Raw genomic sequence first — 19,515 nt, forward strand, 5'->3', positions numbered from 1 at the left:
CAGGTGATGTAATAAACATTCTGCTTTATGCACACAATTTTAGTGAAAATAAATGAATTCATCATAAACTTTTCCTGTTGTGATAGCTTGATGCAGCGCAACAAGTAGCTGGGGTAGCCAATTCCTGACCACTCCTTCCCCAATGAAAATGCATCAGTCCACAAATACACATCCCAAGTAAGTAAAAGAGGAAGTTAAATCTTATGAAATTTTAGGTTATTAAATATGTGCACCTGCAAATTCAGACATAATTGATACCTAGAAATACACTAAATTTCACCACAATGTATGAGATTATCGCACTGCTTTTCCCTCGATCTGGAATACCCTGGTGCAGTGGTTTCAGCGTTGGACTATGAATCTGGAGACCAGGATTTGAATCTTCTCTGTCATGAAAATCCACTGGGTGACTTTGGGCACATCACAATGGACGATATCACACAACTGAAATTGGAAGTATAATCCAGTGGCATCCTGAATGCATTCATGCATATTCATGTTATTGTGCGAAAGGTTACTACACACATATGCTGGCATTCCAATCGCACTCCGAATGCAATCATGCATCAGTCCACACTTAAGCAAGTTCAGTGAACTAGGGAATTCACAAATCCTATTCCCAGGCAACTTCGCATTCAATTCGGTGTTTGGTGTGATATGCATGTCTGGTGTGGCTCTAGTGTTCCTCCTGCATCGGTTCCCATGATCCTCTATTCCCTGGCAGCTGGGAGGAAAAACAGCTATTTTTGACAGAGGAAAGAGTGGCTCTCCTTTAGACGCCCTGCAAGCTCTCTCTCTCTGGCTTACTCTATTCCCTTGTGCCCCTTTTTAATCTTCCTTCCTTCCTTTCTTCCTCCAGGGCCAGGGGGCCTCTAAAAGAGAGACAGAGGCCCCATACAGACTGCCAAAATAAAACTGCTTCAGGTCACTTTGGAGGTATGCTGTTTAAATGATGCATGCATCCCAAGAGTCCGGAAGCTGTGCCAAAGCTGCACTCCAATCCTTAGGACTGGATCATGGCTTTGGCATGGCTTCCAAACTCTTAGTATGCATGCAACATTGAAGCAGCATGCCTCCAAAGTGACCCGAAGCAGCTTTATTTTGGCCTGTCTGTATGGGGCCAGAGTTTTTCTTCTTCTTCCCTTATTCTTCCTCCTTTGGGGGAGGATGGAGTGGGGCATCCTGGGGAATGGGGCATTGCTCTGGGCTCACAACAACTCCCTAATTCCATAGCCTTGAGCTGCAAAGAGTTAAAGCCGGGCCAAACTGGGTTATTTCTGCAGTGTGGATGCAGCCTTAGTTGCCAGCTCTGGTTCCTGCACAGACCCTTCACCATATTGGTCCCCCTCCTTGGCGAAGTGGGGCTCTTCCCCATTCTCCTTCCACCCCCCCCACCTCCCCAAAGGCATGACCTTCCTCTGCCCTACTTCAGCCTGTGGCTCATCACAAGGGGGGTGCAAAGGGTGCAGACCACACCAGGTGACACCCTAAGGGTAGTGGCACTGCTGACCCTCAAGTATCTGTCTCTTGGCAGAAATGGGCCGTGTCATTTGCCTGTATCGGTTTTAAATTCTGAACATATGGTGTGAGTGGGGTGAGGCTAAGTGGGATGAGAAAAGAGAGGCCCTAGTTTTTTTTCTTAAAAATCAAATTTCAAAATTTCAATTTTTTAATTTAAAAATATTTTTAAATTACTATTTTTAAATGTCATATTTTACCAGATTTCCACATGAACCTCATGAAATTATGGATACTTGTTATATACTCACGTATAACTCTAGAAATTTAGGTCAAGAAATTGACCCCAAAAACCTGAGTCAACTTATCCATGGGTCAATGTAAGTACTGTATCTTAACCCTTATTTAAAAGAAGGAACCATCCCCTGGTGAAAAGCAAGAGTATAATCTGTCCTAGAAGCACCGTCCCCCTCTACTCTCTCATCCATCCAGCCTTAAGAGGAAGCACAGAGAGTTATGTCTGCTGGAATTTTGTAAGTTCTTTGACATTGTTTTGCTTTGCTTCATCTTTTAAAATCCTTTGTTAGATGCCCCTAAATTTTATCTTCGACTTATCCATGGGTCATAGCAAAATCCATAATTTTGGCCCCAAAACTTGCCCTCGATTTATACATGAGATTGACTTATAGTTGAGTATATTTAAACTCTTTTCTTCTGTGCATATGATATTGTAATTTAAAGTAATAATTTTAATTTTGCTAGATGTTTCTGTCACAACTATTACCATTACGTTCAAGAATACATGGGAATTACCATTTATGGGTAATGTTGATGGGTAATGTTGATACAAAAAACATGACTAAGGATTCAGTATGGTGTGGTTTGGGAGGAGGTCAAAGGGGAGGTGACATCTTGAGTTACTGCACTGTGTGACGCCAACCCTAGTGATGCCACTGATGAGTGCAATATTTCTCCAGGGCAAGTTAGTCCTCAGACACAACCCAGTAGTGATTTCATTCTAAGAAGATGTCCTAATTTATCTGTCATCCATTACTGGAAGAGAAAGTATTAAGGTGACAAAACCAGTTTGCTTGGATTCTGCGTGTCATTTCTTTGGCTCTCAGGAGCATTGGCTCTCTATAAAAAGTGAGGGCTCATCTGCAGCCTTTAACAGCCCTGTAAACATGGACCGCTTCAGTAAGTGTTTTCTTTTCCTCTGAGATTTAAGTGATATGGCTTAGAATGCAGAATTGTTTGTCACTTGGCAGCGTGATGGTTGGCTTCCATGCTAGTGGAGTGATGAATCTCCACTAGATGTTGGTCTCAGCTATAAAGCAGTTTATCAATGCGTCAAACCTATTCTGGAGATGAGGCTTAGCACTTTGGATAGCGCTTTTAAAGTTCAGGCAAAAGGTGTAGCCACACTGCTGAATTAAAGCAGTTTGATAGCACTTTAACTGTTGTGGCTGTATCCTACAGAATCCTGGAGTTTGTAATTTGATGATGCACCAGACATCTTTGACAGACCTGGCTGAATACGTTACCAAACTACAAGTCCCAGGATTCTGTAGGTGTCATGCCCAGCCTGGAAGATGGCTTGGAGGACTCAGAGGATGAGCTAGAGCCTCTGGGATCTGAACCTATAACGGAGGAGCCAGAGCCCCAGGGGCTTGAACCTGTAATGGAGGAGCCAGAGGCTGGCCCTAGTTCTGCTGGAGCAGAGTCTATGGCCCCTCCAGAGGTTCAGCAGTCAAGTTTGCCTGGTGCCGAGGCTGTGGACATGGAGGAAGATCTGGGCAGTGTGCCTACCTTCAATGAGCGTCGAGCAGAAAGAGAGGGCCTTCGAAGATCTCGGAGGCTTTATCAGAAGCGTCTTCGTAATCAGGCACAGCTGAAGGCCAGCTCCTTGCCTTCTTAAGCACCTGGAGCATGTGTGGTTCTTTGCCAGTGGATATCTGACTCTTTTAGAGGAAAGACTCTGTCTCTGGCTCCTTGGTTTCTTGTCTTGAATATCCAGAAACCTTGACCTTGGACTGCTTCATCGACCTGCCTATCTGTTACCCTGAACCTCGGACCGTCTGACAATTCTCTTGGTAATCCCTTTTGGTAAAGCTACTGCATCTCTCCAGGACTGTGTAGCTTACACTGACTTTGCTGTGCTGGGAGAGGGTTGTTTGTTTGAGAACTAGCTGCCTTATCAGCCCTTTGGCTGCTTTCCCGGACAGTAGGATAGAGTCGAGGCACTTAAAGTGGTGCCAAACTGCTTTAATTCTGCAGTGTGCAAACACCCATAAACTTGGGGTGATTCAGCTCCCCACAAACAAGAAAGTACAAGCTGGCTCTTGAAAGACTAGAACTGAAGTCAAGGATTCAGCTGTATCACAAGGTGTCTAAGGTGTTTTGGACTTAGAAACCCTTGTGCTATTCATGAAACTGTTTCTAAAAGCATTCTGAAAAAAATGTTTTAATGGTCTTTATTTTTAAACTAGTTTTTGCTGTTTTAACTTATGTTTTAATATTAATATTATTACAGTGAGCCCTTGGTATCCACTGGGGTTTGGTTCCAAGACCATCCATCTGTGGATACCAAAATCCGTGGGTGCAATGGCATAGTAAAATAGTGTTCTTTAAATAAAATGACAAAATCAAGGCTTGCTTTTGGGGATTTAGATATTTTAAAATTATTATCAAGCCAAGGAGCCCTGGTGGGCAGTGGTTAAATGCCTGTATTGCAGCCACTCACTCAAAACCATAAGGTTGTGAGTTCAAGACCAGCAAAAAGGCTCAAGGTTGACTCAGGCTTGCATTCTTCTGAGGTAGCTAAAATGAGTATCCAGATTGTCGGGGGCAAATTAGCTTATAGTTGCGGTATATAAATGAAGCTTGTTTGTTTGTTTGTATGGATGTGTGAATCTGTGGATAAAAAATCCATGGATATGGAGGGCTGATTATAATTATATATTAACTTTTGTAATTAAAGCTTTACTTTTATCTTTTAAAATTATTGTAAGACACCTTGAATTCCATTATGGGAGAAAGGTGGGATGGAAACCCCATAAACAAAACAAACAAACAAATAAATAAAGCAGATTGGAAGTAGTACCTGTTGGTTCAGAATGGAGCTCATAGAATTTTAACTTGTGAACATGACTGGAATCCTCTCGGTGATATACACACGTGTAACTCGGGATTATGCACACACATGTTTTGGATGCTGTGCAAGGTGTAATTCACAAGCCACTTGCACAGCATCCAAAACATTTTCCCCACAGTAGCTATCTAACACTGTGGGGTGCTGCTAGAGCTATTTCAACTGCATCTGTACTGTAAAAATAATGCAGTTTGATACCACTTAAACTGCCATGGCTCAATGCTATGGAATTCTGGGGTGTGTAGTTTTGTGAGCTATTTAACCTTCTCTGTCAGGGAGCTCTGGTGCCACAACAAACTATACTATAAATCTCAGGATTCCATAGCGTAGCAGTAAAAGTGGTGCCACACTGCATTATTTCTGCAATGCAGATGCAGCCTTAGGGGCCAAGGGAGAGAAGAGGTGGCCAAGGAGTGTGGACTGCCCTCCCAGATGGAAAGTGACCTCATTTTATTCCTCTGGAAATTCTGCCTTTCTGGAGGGGAGAAGATACAGAGACATGCTTGTAGAGCATTATACATCTGAAGAAGGAATCTGGTCCATATTGCATCAGGTCCAAATGCCTGCAAGTCTGATTTTGTGTCCTGTGTAAAGTGCTGCTGCATTTACTCATTCAAAATACCAATAAGGAATGAGAAAACTGAACAGAGAATGGGACAAAATAACTGGAATTATGAATTGAAGCACTCATATTGCAAACTTTTGTTGCAGTGGCCACTTATATTCTGTTATCAACATTTTGAAACTTTTGGAAGTTTCTGATATAGGAAGGCAAGGAGAACAGCACACAAGGGATGATGAAACGGCTGAAAAATCATGGAGCTGGGAAAACCCATTCATCCCTATTTTTCTTGTATTTCTAGTATTACTTTCGCTTTTACTGTTCATTGCTGAACTGATCTCTGGAAATGGCATTGATGACCTGGAAAAGTGTTTCGAAGATCCTGAATACAAAAAATGGCTGGATATTGCTAAACACGGACTAGGAAAGACCCTAAAGATGAAGACAGTCGTGATTGTTGGGGCAGGAATAAGTGGACTCACTGCTGCCAGATTGCTAAAAGATGCTGGATATCAGGTAATGGCTGCTTCAGGGAAGCAACTGACCTTTATTCAGACTGAGCAATGACCCTAACTATTGGAGATCTGATCCAAGTCCCACTGGTTACTTAACAAGAGGTTTCTCTGGCATAAGGACCTTTTCCAATTTTGCCCAAGAAAGTACCTAACAGGAAATATTTCACATTCCTTGTGTAATAGCTTTTCCCTGGCCATACAACAGCAGAGACTTATGAGACTTGAGCCAGAATACCACTGGTGCACTGCAATGACGTTAAAATAGTACTGTACATTTAAAAGTCAGACGTGGTGAACTTCTTTGCTAATAAATTCCCCACCAAAACCTGCATTTCAAGGAATGCACCCCCTGCAACATGACCATCGCCATGTTTCTGGAGAATGAGATGACTGGTGGAGATACATTCAGCTATTTTCCTGCCACATGTACATCTCCCAATGCAGGATTCCAGCACTACAAAACATCTGGAATCTGCCAGAGGCTCGTTCAAACTATGCGATTATAGCACCATGATTCCACTTTAACTGCAATGGCAACATCCTCTGGAATCCTGGGGTTTGTAGTTTAATGAGTCACTTGACCTCTCTGGCTGAGAATTCCAAATATCTTTCATCTATACTGCTATAACAGTTAAAGTGGAATCATAATACCATAATTCTGTAGTGTGAAAGGGCCTAGGTTGATTTCCCTTGATATAGATCATAGAACATTAGAGGGAAAGAGAAACTGAATGGACTAAGCAATCATTCATCCATGTGGTTTTTTTTCTAGGTTGTGATTCTGGAAGCCAGTCACCGTGTGGGAGGGAGAATAAAGACACACCGAGAAGAAGATTGGTATATGGATATGGGGCCTATGCGTTTACCCAAAGCCCACAGGTAGGAATGCCATAAAGAAGCCTTCAGTCCCGGTTATCTGCCACACTGTACCTCTTGCACAGAATTTGAGTAAGTTTGCACTGCACCAAATCTTTTAGAACAAAACCCCTATTTCTTTAAGAAGTCATGGCTATGCTGGCTTGGGAGGCCAGGAGTTATAATCTTAAAAGGTAATTTTTACTGCTCCAGGTCTTTGAGTACCAGTTGCTGGGAACCAGAGCAGGAGTGAGCTGCTGCGTCTTGCTCTTCAGTTTCCCAGAAGCATCTCTTTGGCCACCATGGGAAACAGAATACTGGATTGTGGTTGGATCCAGAATGGCTTCTCTTATATTCTTCCTAATGAGTAAATTAAGAAACAATTTGTTGTTATTTTCCCCATTTTAGAATTGTCCGTGAATACATAAGCAAATTCAATCTCAGTCTAAATCGCTTCAGTCAAATTGATGAGAACGCCTGGTATTTAATTAGAAATGCCAGGAAAAGAGTGGCAGATGTCCATGAAAACCCTGGAATCTTTGGGTACCAAGTTAATTCCAATGAACAAAGGAAATCTGCTGACCAACTTTTTCAGGAGACACTAGACAAGGTATGTGTGGGTGTATGTACACAAACATGTAATGTGAGGAAACTAAACAAGTCTTGAAAATCAGTATGCAAAGGGACCTTGTAGCACCTGAGCAAAAGAAGTTGGTAGTAGCATAAGCTCTACTAAAAACCCACGCAACGAGGTGCTACAAGATCCCTTTGTATGCTGATTGTGACAATGTGCATGTTTCATTTTGAAATCACCACTTAAGAGAAAAAGAGCTAAAGTCAACCTTTCGCGTTTGTGGCTCTTTTGCAGATTTGATTATTCATGGATTTCATTAAATGTTCTCTCTGGGATTCTCTAGGTCCTACAGCATGACCCTGTTGGAGGTTGACCGTAGAGTCACACTAGAAGATCTAGAGATTCCTGGAGAAAACACTTATCTTGGCATTTGCAGGTCCTCCAGCATGATTTTCTGCTCAGCTTCTGGCAGATATGTGCTGGAGGACCTAGAGATACCTAGAGAGGTGTTTTCTCAGGTTAAAAATAATAGTGTTTTTTAAATTACAATGTGTCCACTTTCGCACCCCTAACCACAGCAAATGTGAAAATGTACATACAATTCAGTGTCCCAAATGCTAAAAGCAGCATCCCTTTCCCTCTTCCCCATTATAACATGTTGCAATGGAAGCACCTCAAGCTGGATGGGGTGGTTGCCTTCAGCTACCAGCCACATTATTTCATTTAGTTTCATTCATTCTTTTTTGCTTTTCCAATTCCCATTTTATTCTATCAATCACTTTCTTTAGAATGAGCAACATCCTTGGCAAATATTGTGATATTTAGTGTAATTATCTAGGCTTTTCAGCAGTCTTTCTATTGTTTCCCCTGATTCAATTTTTGTGAGGATTGTGTCCTTCTTACCCATCTTTCTGGTTCTTTCTGCACAGGTTACAAAAAACTGTACACTTCTGAAAGAGAAATATGATTCATTTTCTACTAAGGTAAAGCATATGTCTTCACTCACTCTTCAGTCACAGAAACTGTGGTAATTAAGGGAAAACTCTGTATTTCAGCTCTTATTTAAAATTGGTTCTCAACTCCTCAAGCAATAGCAAAAACAATAAAATATAAATAGTATATATAATAATTAGTATATTCATATCACTAAAAAAAGCAATATTAAAAGCATGTTTAAAAATCCCCATCATCATTTAAAATATATAAATCCTTTAAAATATTACTAACCTGGACAAATAGAAAGGTCTGAGGCCCAAACTAGATATCATGTTAAATGTGACTTTAACTCTTATTCATAATTGTTAAAAATACAAAATGCATCTACTTAAGTGGGCATGACCATCAACAGAACCAGAGAAATCTTGGAGAGGCAGGATCTGGTGAAGACATTTTGCTATCTGGATGCAAAGGACAAGATAATATCCACCTCAATCCATCTAGAAAAGGTGATTGGACTGGGATCTGAACCTTACATCAACACTGGCGATAGAGAAGGCAGCAGCAGGCAATCTAGGAGCACAGCTCCACTGTAGAAATAACGCTTTAAGTGCTATAGCAATTTGCCTTGCTGTCCCAGCATCTGCTGCCTAAAGAGACCACTTTTCATTGCCTAATGGTAGACTTGGTCCTCTGGAAAGAGAAGCTAACCCTTTATTACCCTTTCTTCCTTAGTCCCAAGGGAAACTTGTCTGAAGCTTCCAAATTTGCATTTGGAAGACACATTCTCCCATTAGATCAATGTAAAATTTGTTGTTATTGTTGTTGTTGTTTTGTGTGCCTTCAAGTCATTTCTGACATTTGGCAACCTGAAGGAGACCCTATCCTGGTGTATTCTTGGCAAGATTTGTTCAGAGGAGGTTTTCCATTGCCTTCCCCTGAGGCTGAGAGCATGGTCACTCAGTGGGTTTCATAGCCGAGCAGAGAACTGAACCCTGGTCTCCAGAATCGTAGTCCAATACTTTATAATGAACTAAATTGTTTTCCTTTTTAAAAAAAGACTTGTACAATTCTTTTCCAACCCACTCCCCATTTTCTCTTTTCTCATACATTAGGAATACTTAATTAAGGAAGGAAATTTGAGCAAAGAAGCAGTTGACATGATTGGTGACCTCCTGAATGAAGACTCTGGGTTTCACCTGTCATTTCTTAACACCATCATGGATTATCTTGCCTACTCTAAAGACAGGTAAAGGTGGTCTGGATGACAGTATGTGAGAAAGAAATGAACATTTCATTATGAATTTGACTTTTAAAATTCTGTCCACTGGCCATGCTAGCTGGGGGATTTAAAGAGTTGTAGTCCACAAAGAAACTATTTTCAAGTTCTGGTTCTATCTAACAAAAAGCTGGTTATAAACTAATTAAAATACGATGTCTTGGATTCCGAGGTAGTCTCCCATTAACAGAAAGGTGCCTCTTGAAGAAGGCCATAGCAGAGAAAGTATAGGAAGATAATTGTTGCCCCTGCAGATCCCCAGCACCACCAATGCTTAGCCTATTCCATGGGGTCATCTAACTATGCATAACAGGGTCAGATCATACAAAGGGCTAGAAGGGGGAAATGGAGTGAAGTTGCTATGCCCCGCTTCCTCCAGGAGGAAAATTCTGTGCTAAGTTGAGTTCTAAACCAGTAAAATTTATGACACTTCAGGCTTGCAGGGCCAAAAAATTACCCCCAAGGGGCCTCCTGTGGTCCAAGGGCTGCACAGATCAGATAAAGGGGGCCCATTCTGGGGACGATTGGGGTGTAAGGAGAGTGACATTTCCACCTGCCAACTTGTGATGTTGTGGCAACCAGAAGCAGAACTCCATCACAACTCCTCATTGCAGTGAGCAGATTGATTGTGTGTTCTTTGACAACAGCCACCACTTGTTTGAAGGTGTTGAAAAGACCACCCTTTCCCACCCACTTAGAATGTATAGTTTCTCATATTTTGTATGGTGTGGATAACTGAATTAGGATCATCCCCCCCCCCCCCCCATGAATCTGCAGTATGATAAGCTATATCATTTTTGACTGGAAATGAATTCATCTCTGGTCATCACTTTTGGGAATGTTGGGGTGAATTCTGGAAATTTATTTTTAAAGGAAATCCATTGTTCCAAAAGGCTTCATGATAATTGACTTTTCTCTGATGTTTTTTCTCTTGTAAAATAGGTATCGGAGAGATGGGGGGGCACAGATTCTCTAGCCCATTTTATATACATTATATATGTGACTATAAGTCAACTTCATGAATAAGTCAAGGGCAGGTTTTGGGACCAAAATTATGGATTTTGATATGACCTATGGATAAGTCAAGGATAAAACTTAGGGGCATCTAACAAACAATGTAAAGGACAAAGCAAAGGAAAGCAATGCCAAAGAACTTACAAAATTACAACAGGCATAACTGTTTGTGCTCATACTAAAGGCTGGCTGGATGACAAAATAGAGGGGGTTCAGTGACTCCAGGGCACTCTTGCCTTTCACCAGAGGATGGTTCCTTTTTTAAAAAAATGAGAGTTAAAGTACAGTACCTGCATTGACCCACGGATAAGTCAACTCAGGGTTTTTTGGATCATTTTTTGACCTAAATTTCTAGACTTATACATGAGTATAAACAGTAGCCTCATTTACAGGTTGGTTGGCTAAATAGCTGTAAGCATTCCCCAAACATTGACCAGCACTTCTCAAACACTGTTGTATTAATGTATCCTTTTATATTTGTGTGAAATCACACTTTCCTTTCTTCTACTTCCCACTTTCAGTTTTGAAGAAATTTCAGGTGGATTTGATCAGCTTCCTCAACGATTCTTTGACGAAATGCCTGGGATTGTCCATTTTAATTCTACAGTGGAGAAGATACATCGCCTAGGCGAGAAACTGAGAGTGTTTTACAGCTGGCCACCCAAATCTGTACCTTCATCCATAATTGCTGACTACGTTCTCATCACAGCTACCGCCAAAGCCACACAGCGCATCAAATTTGTGCCACCTCTTTCAGTTTCCAAGGCTCGAGCTCTTCGGTCCTTGAATTATGCAAGTGCTACAAAAATTGCCCTGGTTTGCAGGGAGAAATTTTGGGAGGAAGATGGGATTCGAGGTGGTAAATCAATCACAGATCGTCCAACTCGAACAATTTACTACCCAAACCATGACTTTCCCAGTGGGATAGGGATACTTCTGGCTTCCTACACTTGGAATGGTGATGCTGATTTGTATATTCCACTCAGTGAGCAAAAATGTATTGAGATAGTGATGGATGACCTAGCAGAAATCCACCAGGTATCCAAACAATACCTCCAGTCTGTCTGTGACAAACACATAATACAGAGGTGGGCCCTGGACCAATATTCGGGGGGAGCATTCACTGCCCTCACACCATACCAGTTTGCCCACTATGCTAATGCATTGTCCCAGAATGAAGGGAGGATCTACTTTGCAGGAGAACACACAGCTCATCCTCATGCTTGGATAGATGGTGCAATGAAATCAGCTATAAAGGCCGCCAGTGATATCCACCACAGGTGAAGTTTTGCTTCAGAGAGCAGAGATTCAGAGCAGGGAAAGATAATCTGGCTCTGAAAAGAGTCCAGTGACTAGTTAGGAAGCACATAATGCTGCAGCTTTCTTGAAGGTGGAGGTGAAGATCTACTCAGTAGGCTGGAAGAAAAAATTGCCAGAGGTTACCTGCAAACAAATGAACAAAAGTAAAGGAGGAGCTCCTTCAGACAGGAGAAATATCTCAGGTTGTGGTACTTGCTGCTGCCGTTCTTGGGTTTGTTTGTTTTTTATGTATCCAAGCAATATTTCTGTTGTCCCAGACTATTTTCTGGCAGTCCCTAGCATGAGCTGCAATATTGTAAGCCTATCTTCAAGTGGGGGGTCATTTTAATTCCGAGACATATAGAAACAATATGTTCCCTTCTCTTCCCCTCCTTTCCTTAAAAATAAGTTAAAAGATAGATAGTGCTATAGTGCATCAGCACAAAGGCCCTTTTGTATTGTAACTCTAATTCATTTTTTTTTAAGATTAAGAGAGGAGAAAACTGTCCTTTCAAATCATAGGACCACCATAGCAAATTACACTCCAGCTTTTAAAAAATATATATTTGGAAGTGCAGATCCAAAAAATCATTACTAACAGCCCCTGTAAAGAGTGGGCTCTGGAGGATCCAGTCCTTCCCTCCCTCTGATCCTCTTCCCTCTCCATCCACTCCAGTCTCTTTGCTACTTCTGGCTCTTCTTTTAATCTTCACAGCCTCCACATCTTTTAACAGTTTTATCAACCAACTCCAACAATCCACTGGCCTAAATGAATAATGACTGACTCAAAGGATACAGAGGTTGTGATTTCCAGTGATGTATTCAAGTCTTTTAGTCCAAGTCTCAAGTCAAGTCTCATGTCTGGGAGCCAACTTTTAATTTTAAATAAGGAGGTGGTGTGCGGATTTGGAGGGAACAACAATTGTGTTAAGCAATCGACTTGACGCAGGGGTTGAGGTCTGGCAGCCTGTCCCTGCTACATATCAGAGGAGCCATCTAAAGCTTTTCAAAAGATTTAGGAGGATCCTTCTGCCTCAAGCCCATTGCCTAACGCATTTGCGCCCCACATTTTAAGAACAGGTCTTGCCTGCCCTTCAAAGTGAATGACACCAGCAAGTCAGTCGCTCAAAATATAGAAGTCTCAAGTCAAGTTGAGTCAGTGTGTCATTTTTGCCAATTCAAGTCACTGAAGCAACTTGAGTCCAGCATTAGTCCAAGTCAACTGACTCGAGTCTACATCACTGGTGATTTCCAGTCTACTGGTTAATCTTGTGAGAAGTGGAAGGACAAAAATGATTTACAAAGCAAAATATATGGCTGCTTTGGACCCTGCATAGGAAGAAAAGGATATAAATCAAATAAAAATTAAAAATAAATAAATATGACTTCAGCGATTATCACTGCAATCATAATTACATTTCGTTTTTTTAAAAAATACAAATGCTTCCAGTCTGCTCTTCCTTCCCATGGAGCAGTGAGTGCTATGATGTCACAGTCTCTTTTATTTGTAAATGGGAGGCAGGAACAGTTCACAGAAACACATTATGAAGTCCTGTTGACTGTCCAGGTACTATTATTGTATCCCAAGAAGATGTAATTTGAGTGCCTGGCCATTATCCTTCCCAACCAATCAAAGAGCAGAGGGCTGGTCCCTCATTTGAATACCATGCAGTATATGAGAAGACAGCAAGTGAGGCTACAGAGGCATTCATCACCAAGAGGGTGTTCCCACTTAGGATTTGAAACGATTTAAAATAAAACGTTTTTAATAAAATCGATTTAAAATAACACTGTTGTTATCCTGCTTTCCGAATCGCTTTATTCATCGTTCCCATCTGCTTATTTAAACCGAATTTTTTACTTGCAAGCGTTCTGTAAGCGTTCTCACTTGGCATGAAATCGGTGTTAAAATAAAGCGACTCTTCTCCTCCATACCTTATTTGGAGTTGTCAATCAATAGTACGTCAGAATGACGTAACGTTAACCCGGATTAATTGGAAGCGATTTATCTTTCGACATCGTTTCCATTTCTGTGACCGTTTGTGATTCGATGTATTTTTGGCGGTTTTTTTTTTAAATGGACCAATCAAGGCGCTTATTCGATCAAACGTCATAAGCACTGTCAGCCTTATATACACTTTCCCTCATTCCCCTCCCACTGGTACCTGGGTTACCTTTACTTGATATATCAACACTCATGGATCATCGTCAGAAATTTGCGTATATGTTTTCCTTTATCACATTGCTTATAGAAAAATTAATGGTCCAATGCAGAGCTGTCATGACATTGTGTGACAGCGGAGAACATGCTGCAGAAATGAGACATTATCTTCTCATTTTGGATGAAATGCTTCCTTTCTTTTGACAAGGCGCCCAGATCAGCTTTCAGCCGATGGCTAGAAGGTAAATAAAGAAACAGAAACAGACGAAGCAACAGCAGCAACGAAAAAAGCGGCAACAGAGGAATGGATCAACAAGGCAGGAGAAATATCCTTCCAAAGAATTTGTGCGTAAGATGCTACAAAACCTATGCGATGTGAAAAGGCCATGCAGGGCCTATGAAAAGGCCATCTTTATACAACGCTGTGTTCTCACAACTCAAGACAGTCAGCAACAGTGCTTCCTCAGTAAATATATGTCCTCAGAAGCCACAGTGGACACCAGCAGTGTGCTTCCAGCCACTGTATGGCCTTACAAGCCACCCATGACAACATGGCCAGTGATGATGCATCCCCAGCAGCAAAGTAGTCTTGCCAACCAACAGTGGCAAGATGGACAACAATGTTGCATCAGCAGCAATGCAGTGCTCTCTCCAAGCATTAGTGGCACTATCCATGGCACTAACTCCACCAAGGATGTTCAGCATGAAGTGAACGAGATGGTGCCCAGGTGGATACCATGCTTCTTTACTGGAGACCCAAGTACACTGCCCTTTTAGAAGAACAGCACTCCTTTTCTCCCCAAGCTGGCTGAAAGTGGTCTCTCAAGGGGAGAAGGAAAAAGAAGAAATGGCCAGCGTGAGAAAAATCCCATCTTTCACCTGACAGAAAACCTTTTGTTGCAATCTGAAAATCCAAGCAACCCAACATTTTTTAAGTAAATGAACTCACCAGCTCATAATAGCCAAGGAATAGAATAGATGCTGGGAAGAGTTTACAAAAGAAAGTCCATGCAAAAGAAGTTCCTAGTTTTCATTGAGAAGAAAGGTTCCTTTTGCTTCACCAGATGTTGGGTTTTCAAGCATCCCAGATTGCACATGGGAGATTTTCCTTCAGGGGAAGGCAAATCATCTAGTTATTATCAAACCAATAAAGTGGGATTTTACAATCAGTATGTTTGTTTTAGTGTTATTGTGCTTTACTGTTTCTTTGGTATTTAGCCTGTTGTGTACTAAGGCATATCCCCCAACTGTTCAAATTTGGCATGGATAGTTCTGATTGATCTTCTGTTATTCTGCTTTTTCAACTGCTTTTAAAATGTCCCAGTTTTTCTCTTCTCCTTCCACTTTCCCAAAGAACAATGAAATCTGAAATCCATTACAGCAAATTTCACTGTCCACTGTCTAAGTCCTCACATGACCAAACTGAGATTCCTCCAACTGAACTACAGCAGATACACGATCTGTATAAAATGTAGACCTGTGATTCCAATATCGTCATTTGTCTTCCTCCTGTATTATTTTTTAATATTTTCCCCTGAAGAAGCCAGTGGAGCTCTGAAAGCTTCCGCTATGTGTTTTGTGCATTTTGGCTGGTCAACAAAAGTATCACTCCTTTGTGGAGTTCATATTTTGTTTTATTTTGTTCTCAACACTTTGTCATAGCAGATAACACGGCTATAGTGTGTGAAAATGTAATCAACCGGAACTTCAGGTTGTTTGCTTCAATTAATACTGAATATACTCATGTATAAGTCTAGAAATTTTAGTCAAAGAATTGACCTAAAAAGCCTCAGTCAACTTATTCACGGTCAATGTTAAGTACTATACCTTATCTCTTATTTAAAAAGGAACCATCCCTGCTGGAAGGCAAGACTATAATCTGTCTTGCATTGACCCTCCTGCCTACTCTCATCCATCCAGCCTTTAGGGTGAACACAAACAGTTAGGCCTGCAGAAATTTTTTAAGTTCTTTGGTATTGTTTTCCTTTGTTTTATTCTTTAGATCCTTTGTTACACGTCCCTAAGTTTTACCCTTGACTTATCCACGGTTTTGATTCATATCAAAATCAATAACTCATTTTCTCACCTGTGTGTTAAATCACAGAATGGAGTCAGTGGGTCTAGGGTAGGCATGGGTCAGTGGGTCTAGGGTAGACATGGGTAACTGTGACGTTTTTGCTTACCAGGGTTGAAGTTTTAGGTTTCTGAATTCAGTATGAGAACAAGGAATTTCCAAATTAGAGTAGGGCTTTCTCTATTTTTTTTTTAATCACAACATCCGTCTTTGGTCATAGGTAATGGACCATTATCAAGGACCACTCAATATAACTGTGTGAATTATCATACTGAGAGGAATTGGGTTTCCTGTTCTAAAGCCCTTCGATGTGAGAGTTTGGAACAAACCACAAAGATTTTTTTGTGGGTTTTTGGGGCTATGTGGCCATGTTCTAGAAGATTTTCTTCCTGATTTTTCACCAGCATCTGTGGCTGGCATCTTCAGAGAAGAAAATCTTCTAGAACATGGCCACATAGCCCCAAAAACCCACAAAAAACTATGAATGCCAGCCATGAAAGCATTCGACTTCACAAACCACAAAGATATTGACCACAGCACAACGAACACATGATTACAACAGCAATTGACAGCAGACTAATAACTAAATTTCTAATCTAACCTACCCTGGGAGCCAAGACAAAGGATCAAAAAATGCATTATGTTGTCATCCTTGAGATAATGCTTCACTTGTGTATATGGCTTTTATGCTTTTATTTACTAAGCTAGTCTGATCAGGAATGTAGACACAGTATTTGTGTGATGTCAACATGTCTAAGGCCATTCAGTGCTGGAGAACTACCTTTCTCCTGGAAGGCACTTCCAGATTCAGAGCTCCCACAGCCAAAGCTGTGATGTTCATCATGGTTTCCATCACCAAACCAAAACAGTTTATTCTTTGCATTTTGGTAGAAATTCCTCCCATCAGCAAGAGTCCCCAAGCCATCTCATTCTCTGAAAAAAACTGCTCACTTTGGCCCCCAATCACTTACTATAGTTCAAAATTACAAACTATTTCAGTGCTTGGTATAGATAACTCCTGGAACCTCCTCAGCCAGGTAGCACCTCCTGAATTCTCCAGGGGGAGCCATGGGAAACTGTGCCTTGCCACAAGCCCATATAGCCCTATTTGGAGTCACCCAATAAATATTGAGGTGCATTTTCTCATCTGTACAGATCCAAGGATTTGAGAAGCAGTTATAGGTTATTTTACAGTTGTGAGTAAAGCTAACAAGTCTACTGAACTGTTTAAAGTGACTCTTGCCATGTGAGTTTTGTTCCCAACAAATACTGATCCAATGGGAAAGCTTTGGTCCTGTTTGGGCCAAAACATCTGATCAAGCATTTGTTCAGTGGTTCCCTGGAATCATGTACTGTAGTTTCATTGGTCTGACATACTACTTTAACCCTTATTAGTTCTAATGTCTTAACATAGGAAAAGGAAATGTCAGCATTTACGTCTTTACGAGGAGCAGGTATCCCTATATTGATTAAAGAATCTTGTAGCCTAACTCCAGCCTGTAAGTATTCATAACAGAGAAGAGGTAGGTGGAAGTCAACCAGAAACAGTATGAGAATAGCAAATACAAAGGATAAATCCAGAGGCGTCATTATGGGGGTGTGGACTGCACCGGGTCTCACCCCAGAGGGGTGCGTACACTTGGTGGCACTGGTGCAGCTTCTCTGCTTCTGGGCAGGTGAGAAAGGGTGTCACCTCCCTTTCTTGCTCGCACAGAAGCCACGCCATGCCCTGAACAGGTGCCCTGGAGGCCTCAGTGCCTCCCTGCTCAGTGACTGCTGCTGTGGGGTGCAGTGCCATCTGTTCAGAGTCCAACGTGACTGTTTAGCAAGCAGCCACACCAGACTATGAATGGGCACTCCAAAGGCTGCAGCATCATCCCCCTCAGAAGTGGTCTCGCTGGGTGGTGAGCAGGAGGATGTAGAATCATAGAATCATAGAGTTGGAAGAGACAAGGGCCATCCAATATAACCCCATTCTGCCATGCAGGAATTCACAATCCAAGCACCCCCAACAGATGGCCTCACAGCCTCTGTCTAAAGACCTCCAAAGAAGGAGACTCCACCACTCTTACAGTCAGGAAATTCCTCCTAATGTTTCGGTGGAATCTCTTTTCCTGTAGCTAGCATTCATTGCTTCGGGTCCTGTTCTCTAGAGCAGCAGAAAACAATCTTGCTCCATCCTTCAAATATTTAAACAAGACTATCATATCACCTCTTAACCTTCTCTTCTGCAGGCTAAACATACTCAGCTCCCGAAGTCTCTCCTCATAAGGCATGGTTTCCAGATCCTTCACCATTTTGGTTGCCCTCCTCTGGAAATGCTCCAGCTTTTCAACATCCTTTTTGAATTGTGATGCCCAGAAATAAAAAGCATAAGCTGTCATAGACATGTTCTACTTCTTCAGATGGATAGCATTAACTTTATCACTATGGATGGCACTATTCCACTTTAATGGCTACAGCTCCTCCTGTGGTGTCCTGGGATTTGCAGTTTAGGGATAGGCATTGAGAATTCTCACCCAGAGATCTCTTAGGCCTCACTAAACTACAAAGCCCAAAATTCCATAGGAGGCACCCATAGTCATTAAAGCAGAATAAGAGCACTATAACAGCGTAGTGTGATACTGTCCTTAGACTCAAAACTGCTACAAGATTGTTTTGCATGCTACTGAAGCAAGCAACAAGAAACTAGTGAAGAGTGTTTTCATCAGTTATATTTCAAATGTTGTGTATTGCTTTTGACTTCCCCAATACATGGTTGCAAAGCTACCACTTATGTTCTTAGGATTTTCATGAAGTTTTGCTGAGCAATTGATTTTATTAATTGCATTTCTCCCAAAAACAGAGCTTGGGAATGTTACATTTTGGACTGCTGCTCCCTGCCACCTGCCACTAGCATGACCAGTGGCTACAGGAAGGGAAGATGTGATCTTCCCTATGTGACAGCTCCATCATTCACTGCCATAAAGTTCTCCTGTTACCAGGCCTTACTTGAGATCAGCAAGAAGTTGCTGTATACCAATGCTATATACCAATTTTAGTCTTCCTTAGCCAAGGGTGTATCTATACAAGGGCTTAATTGTATAACTGCCCTGCAAGGCAAGGAGACTTTCACTTTTAACCCTCTAGTTTTCCTGTTTCTACTTCCTTTTTTCTTACCACACATAAAAATTCAGAGCCTGGTGGACTGTCTGTCTTTGGAGGTCTTTCAAAAAAGTTTAGGGTATCTTTTAGGATTGCTTTAGTGCTGGATTCCTGCATGGCAGGGGGTTGAAATAGATAGTCCTTGTGGTCCCTTCCAACTTTAAGATTCTACGAAATGCTATAACAAAGATGTTAAACAAGCAAATAGTCATACTGTATCTGTTTTTCAACTTGTGGCGCTTACTACCAATCATCTGGGAACAACTCTGGACTGTCAAGTAAAATTTTTAAAAGGAGAATTAAGATGTTTTTAAAAGGAACTATTTCATTGCTTGTTATTTTATCCCAATCTGTTCCTATGCAAACTGAAAGTCTTACCCTCCTTTCCCAGACTTGGGTCCTTGGAAGGTTTTGGACAACATCTCCATAATCTCCAGCCAACATGAACCATGCTGAAAGTTGTAGTTCCACTCACATCTAGCAACTCAAGATT

General features: G+C 41.4%; 2 protein-coding genes across 2 annotated transcripts in view; both read left to right on the forward strand.

The window, feature by feature from the left end:
• The first annotated feature begins 2,642 nt into the window (after nucleotides 1-2,642).
• Nucleotides 2,643-11,628, forward strand: LOC121920302 (L-amino-acid oxidase-like). The gene is made up of 7 exons (XM_042447434.1): nucleotides 2,643-2,655; nucleotides 5,473-5,687; nucleotides 6,459-6,565; nucleotides 6,950-7,163; nucleotides 8,045-8,098; nucleotides 9,167-9,300; nucleotides 10,866-11,628. Exons 1-7 carry the CDS (start codon nucleotides 2,643-2,645, stop codon nucleotides 11,626-11,628), a joined length of 1,500 nt encoding a protein of 499 aa, XP_042303368.1.
• Nucleotides 11,629-14,158: 2,530 nt separating this feature from the next.
• The window catches only part of LOC121920303 (L-amino-acid oxidase-like), a 44,166-nt gene continuing 38,809 nt past the window's right edge, over nucleotides 14,159-19,515 (forward strand). Inside the window, exon 1 of the mRNA XM_042447435.1 lies at nucleotides 14,159-14,524. Within this exon, the coding sequence (XP_042303369.1) occupies nucleotides 14,159-14,524 (366 nt within the window). The remainder of the gene's footprint in view (nucleotides 14,525-19,515) is intronic.

This window comes from Sceloporus undulatus, chromosome 2 (assembly GCF_019175285.1).
Source record: "Sceloporus undulatus isolate JIND9_A2432 ecotype Alabama chromosome 2, SceUnd_v1.1, whole genome shotgun sequence".
In the NCBI taxonomy this organism is placed as follows: domain Eukaryota; kingdom Metazoa; phylum Chordata; class Lepidosauria; order Squamata; family Phrynosomatidae; genus Sceloporus; species Sceloporus undulatus.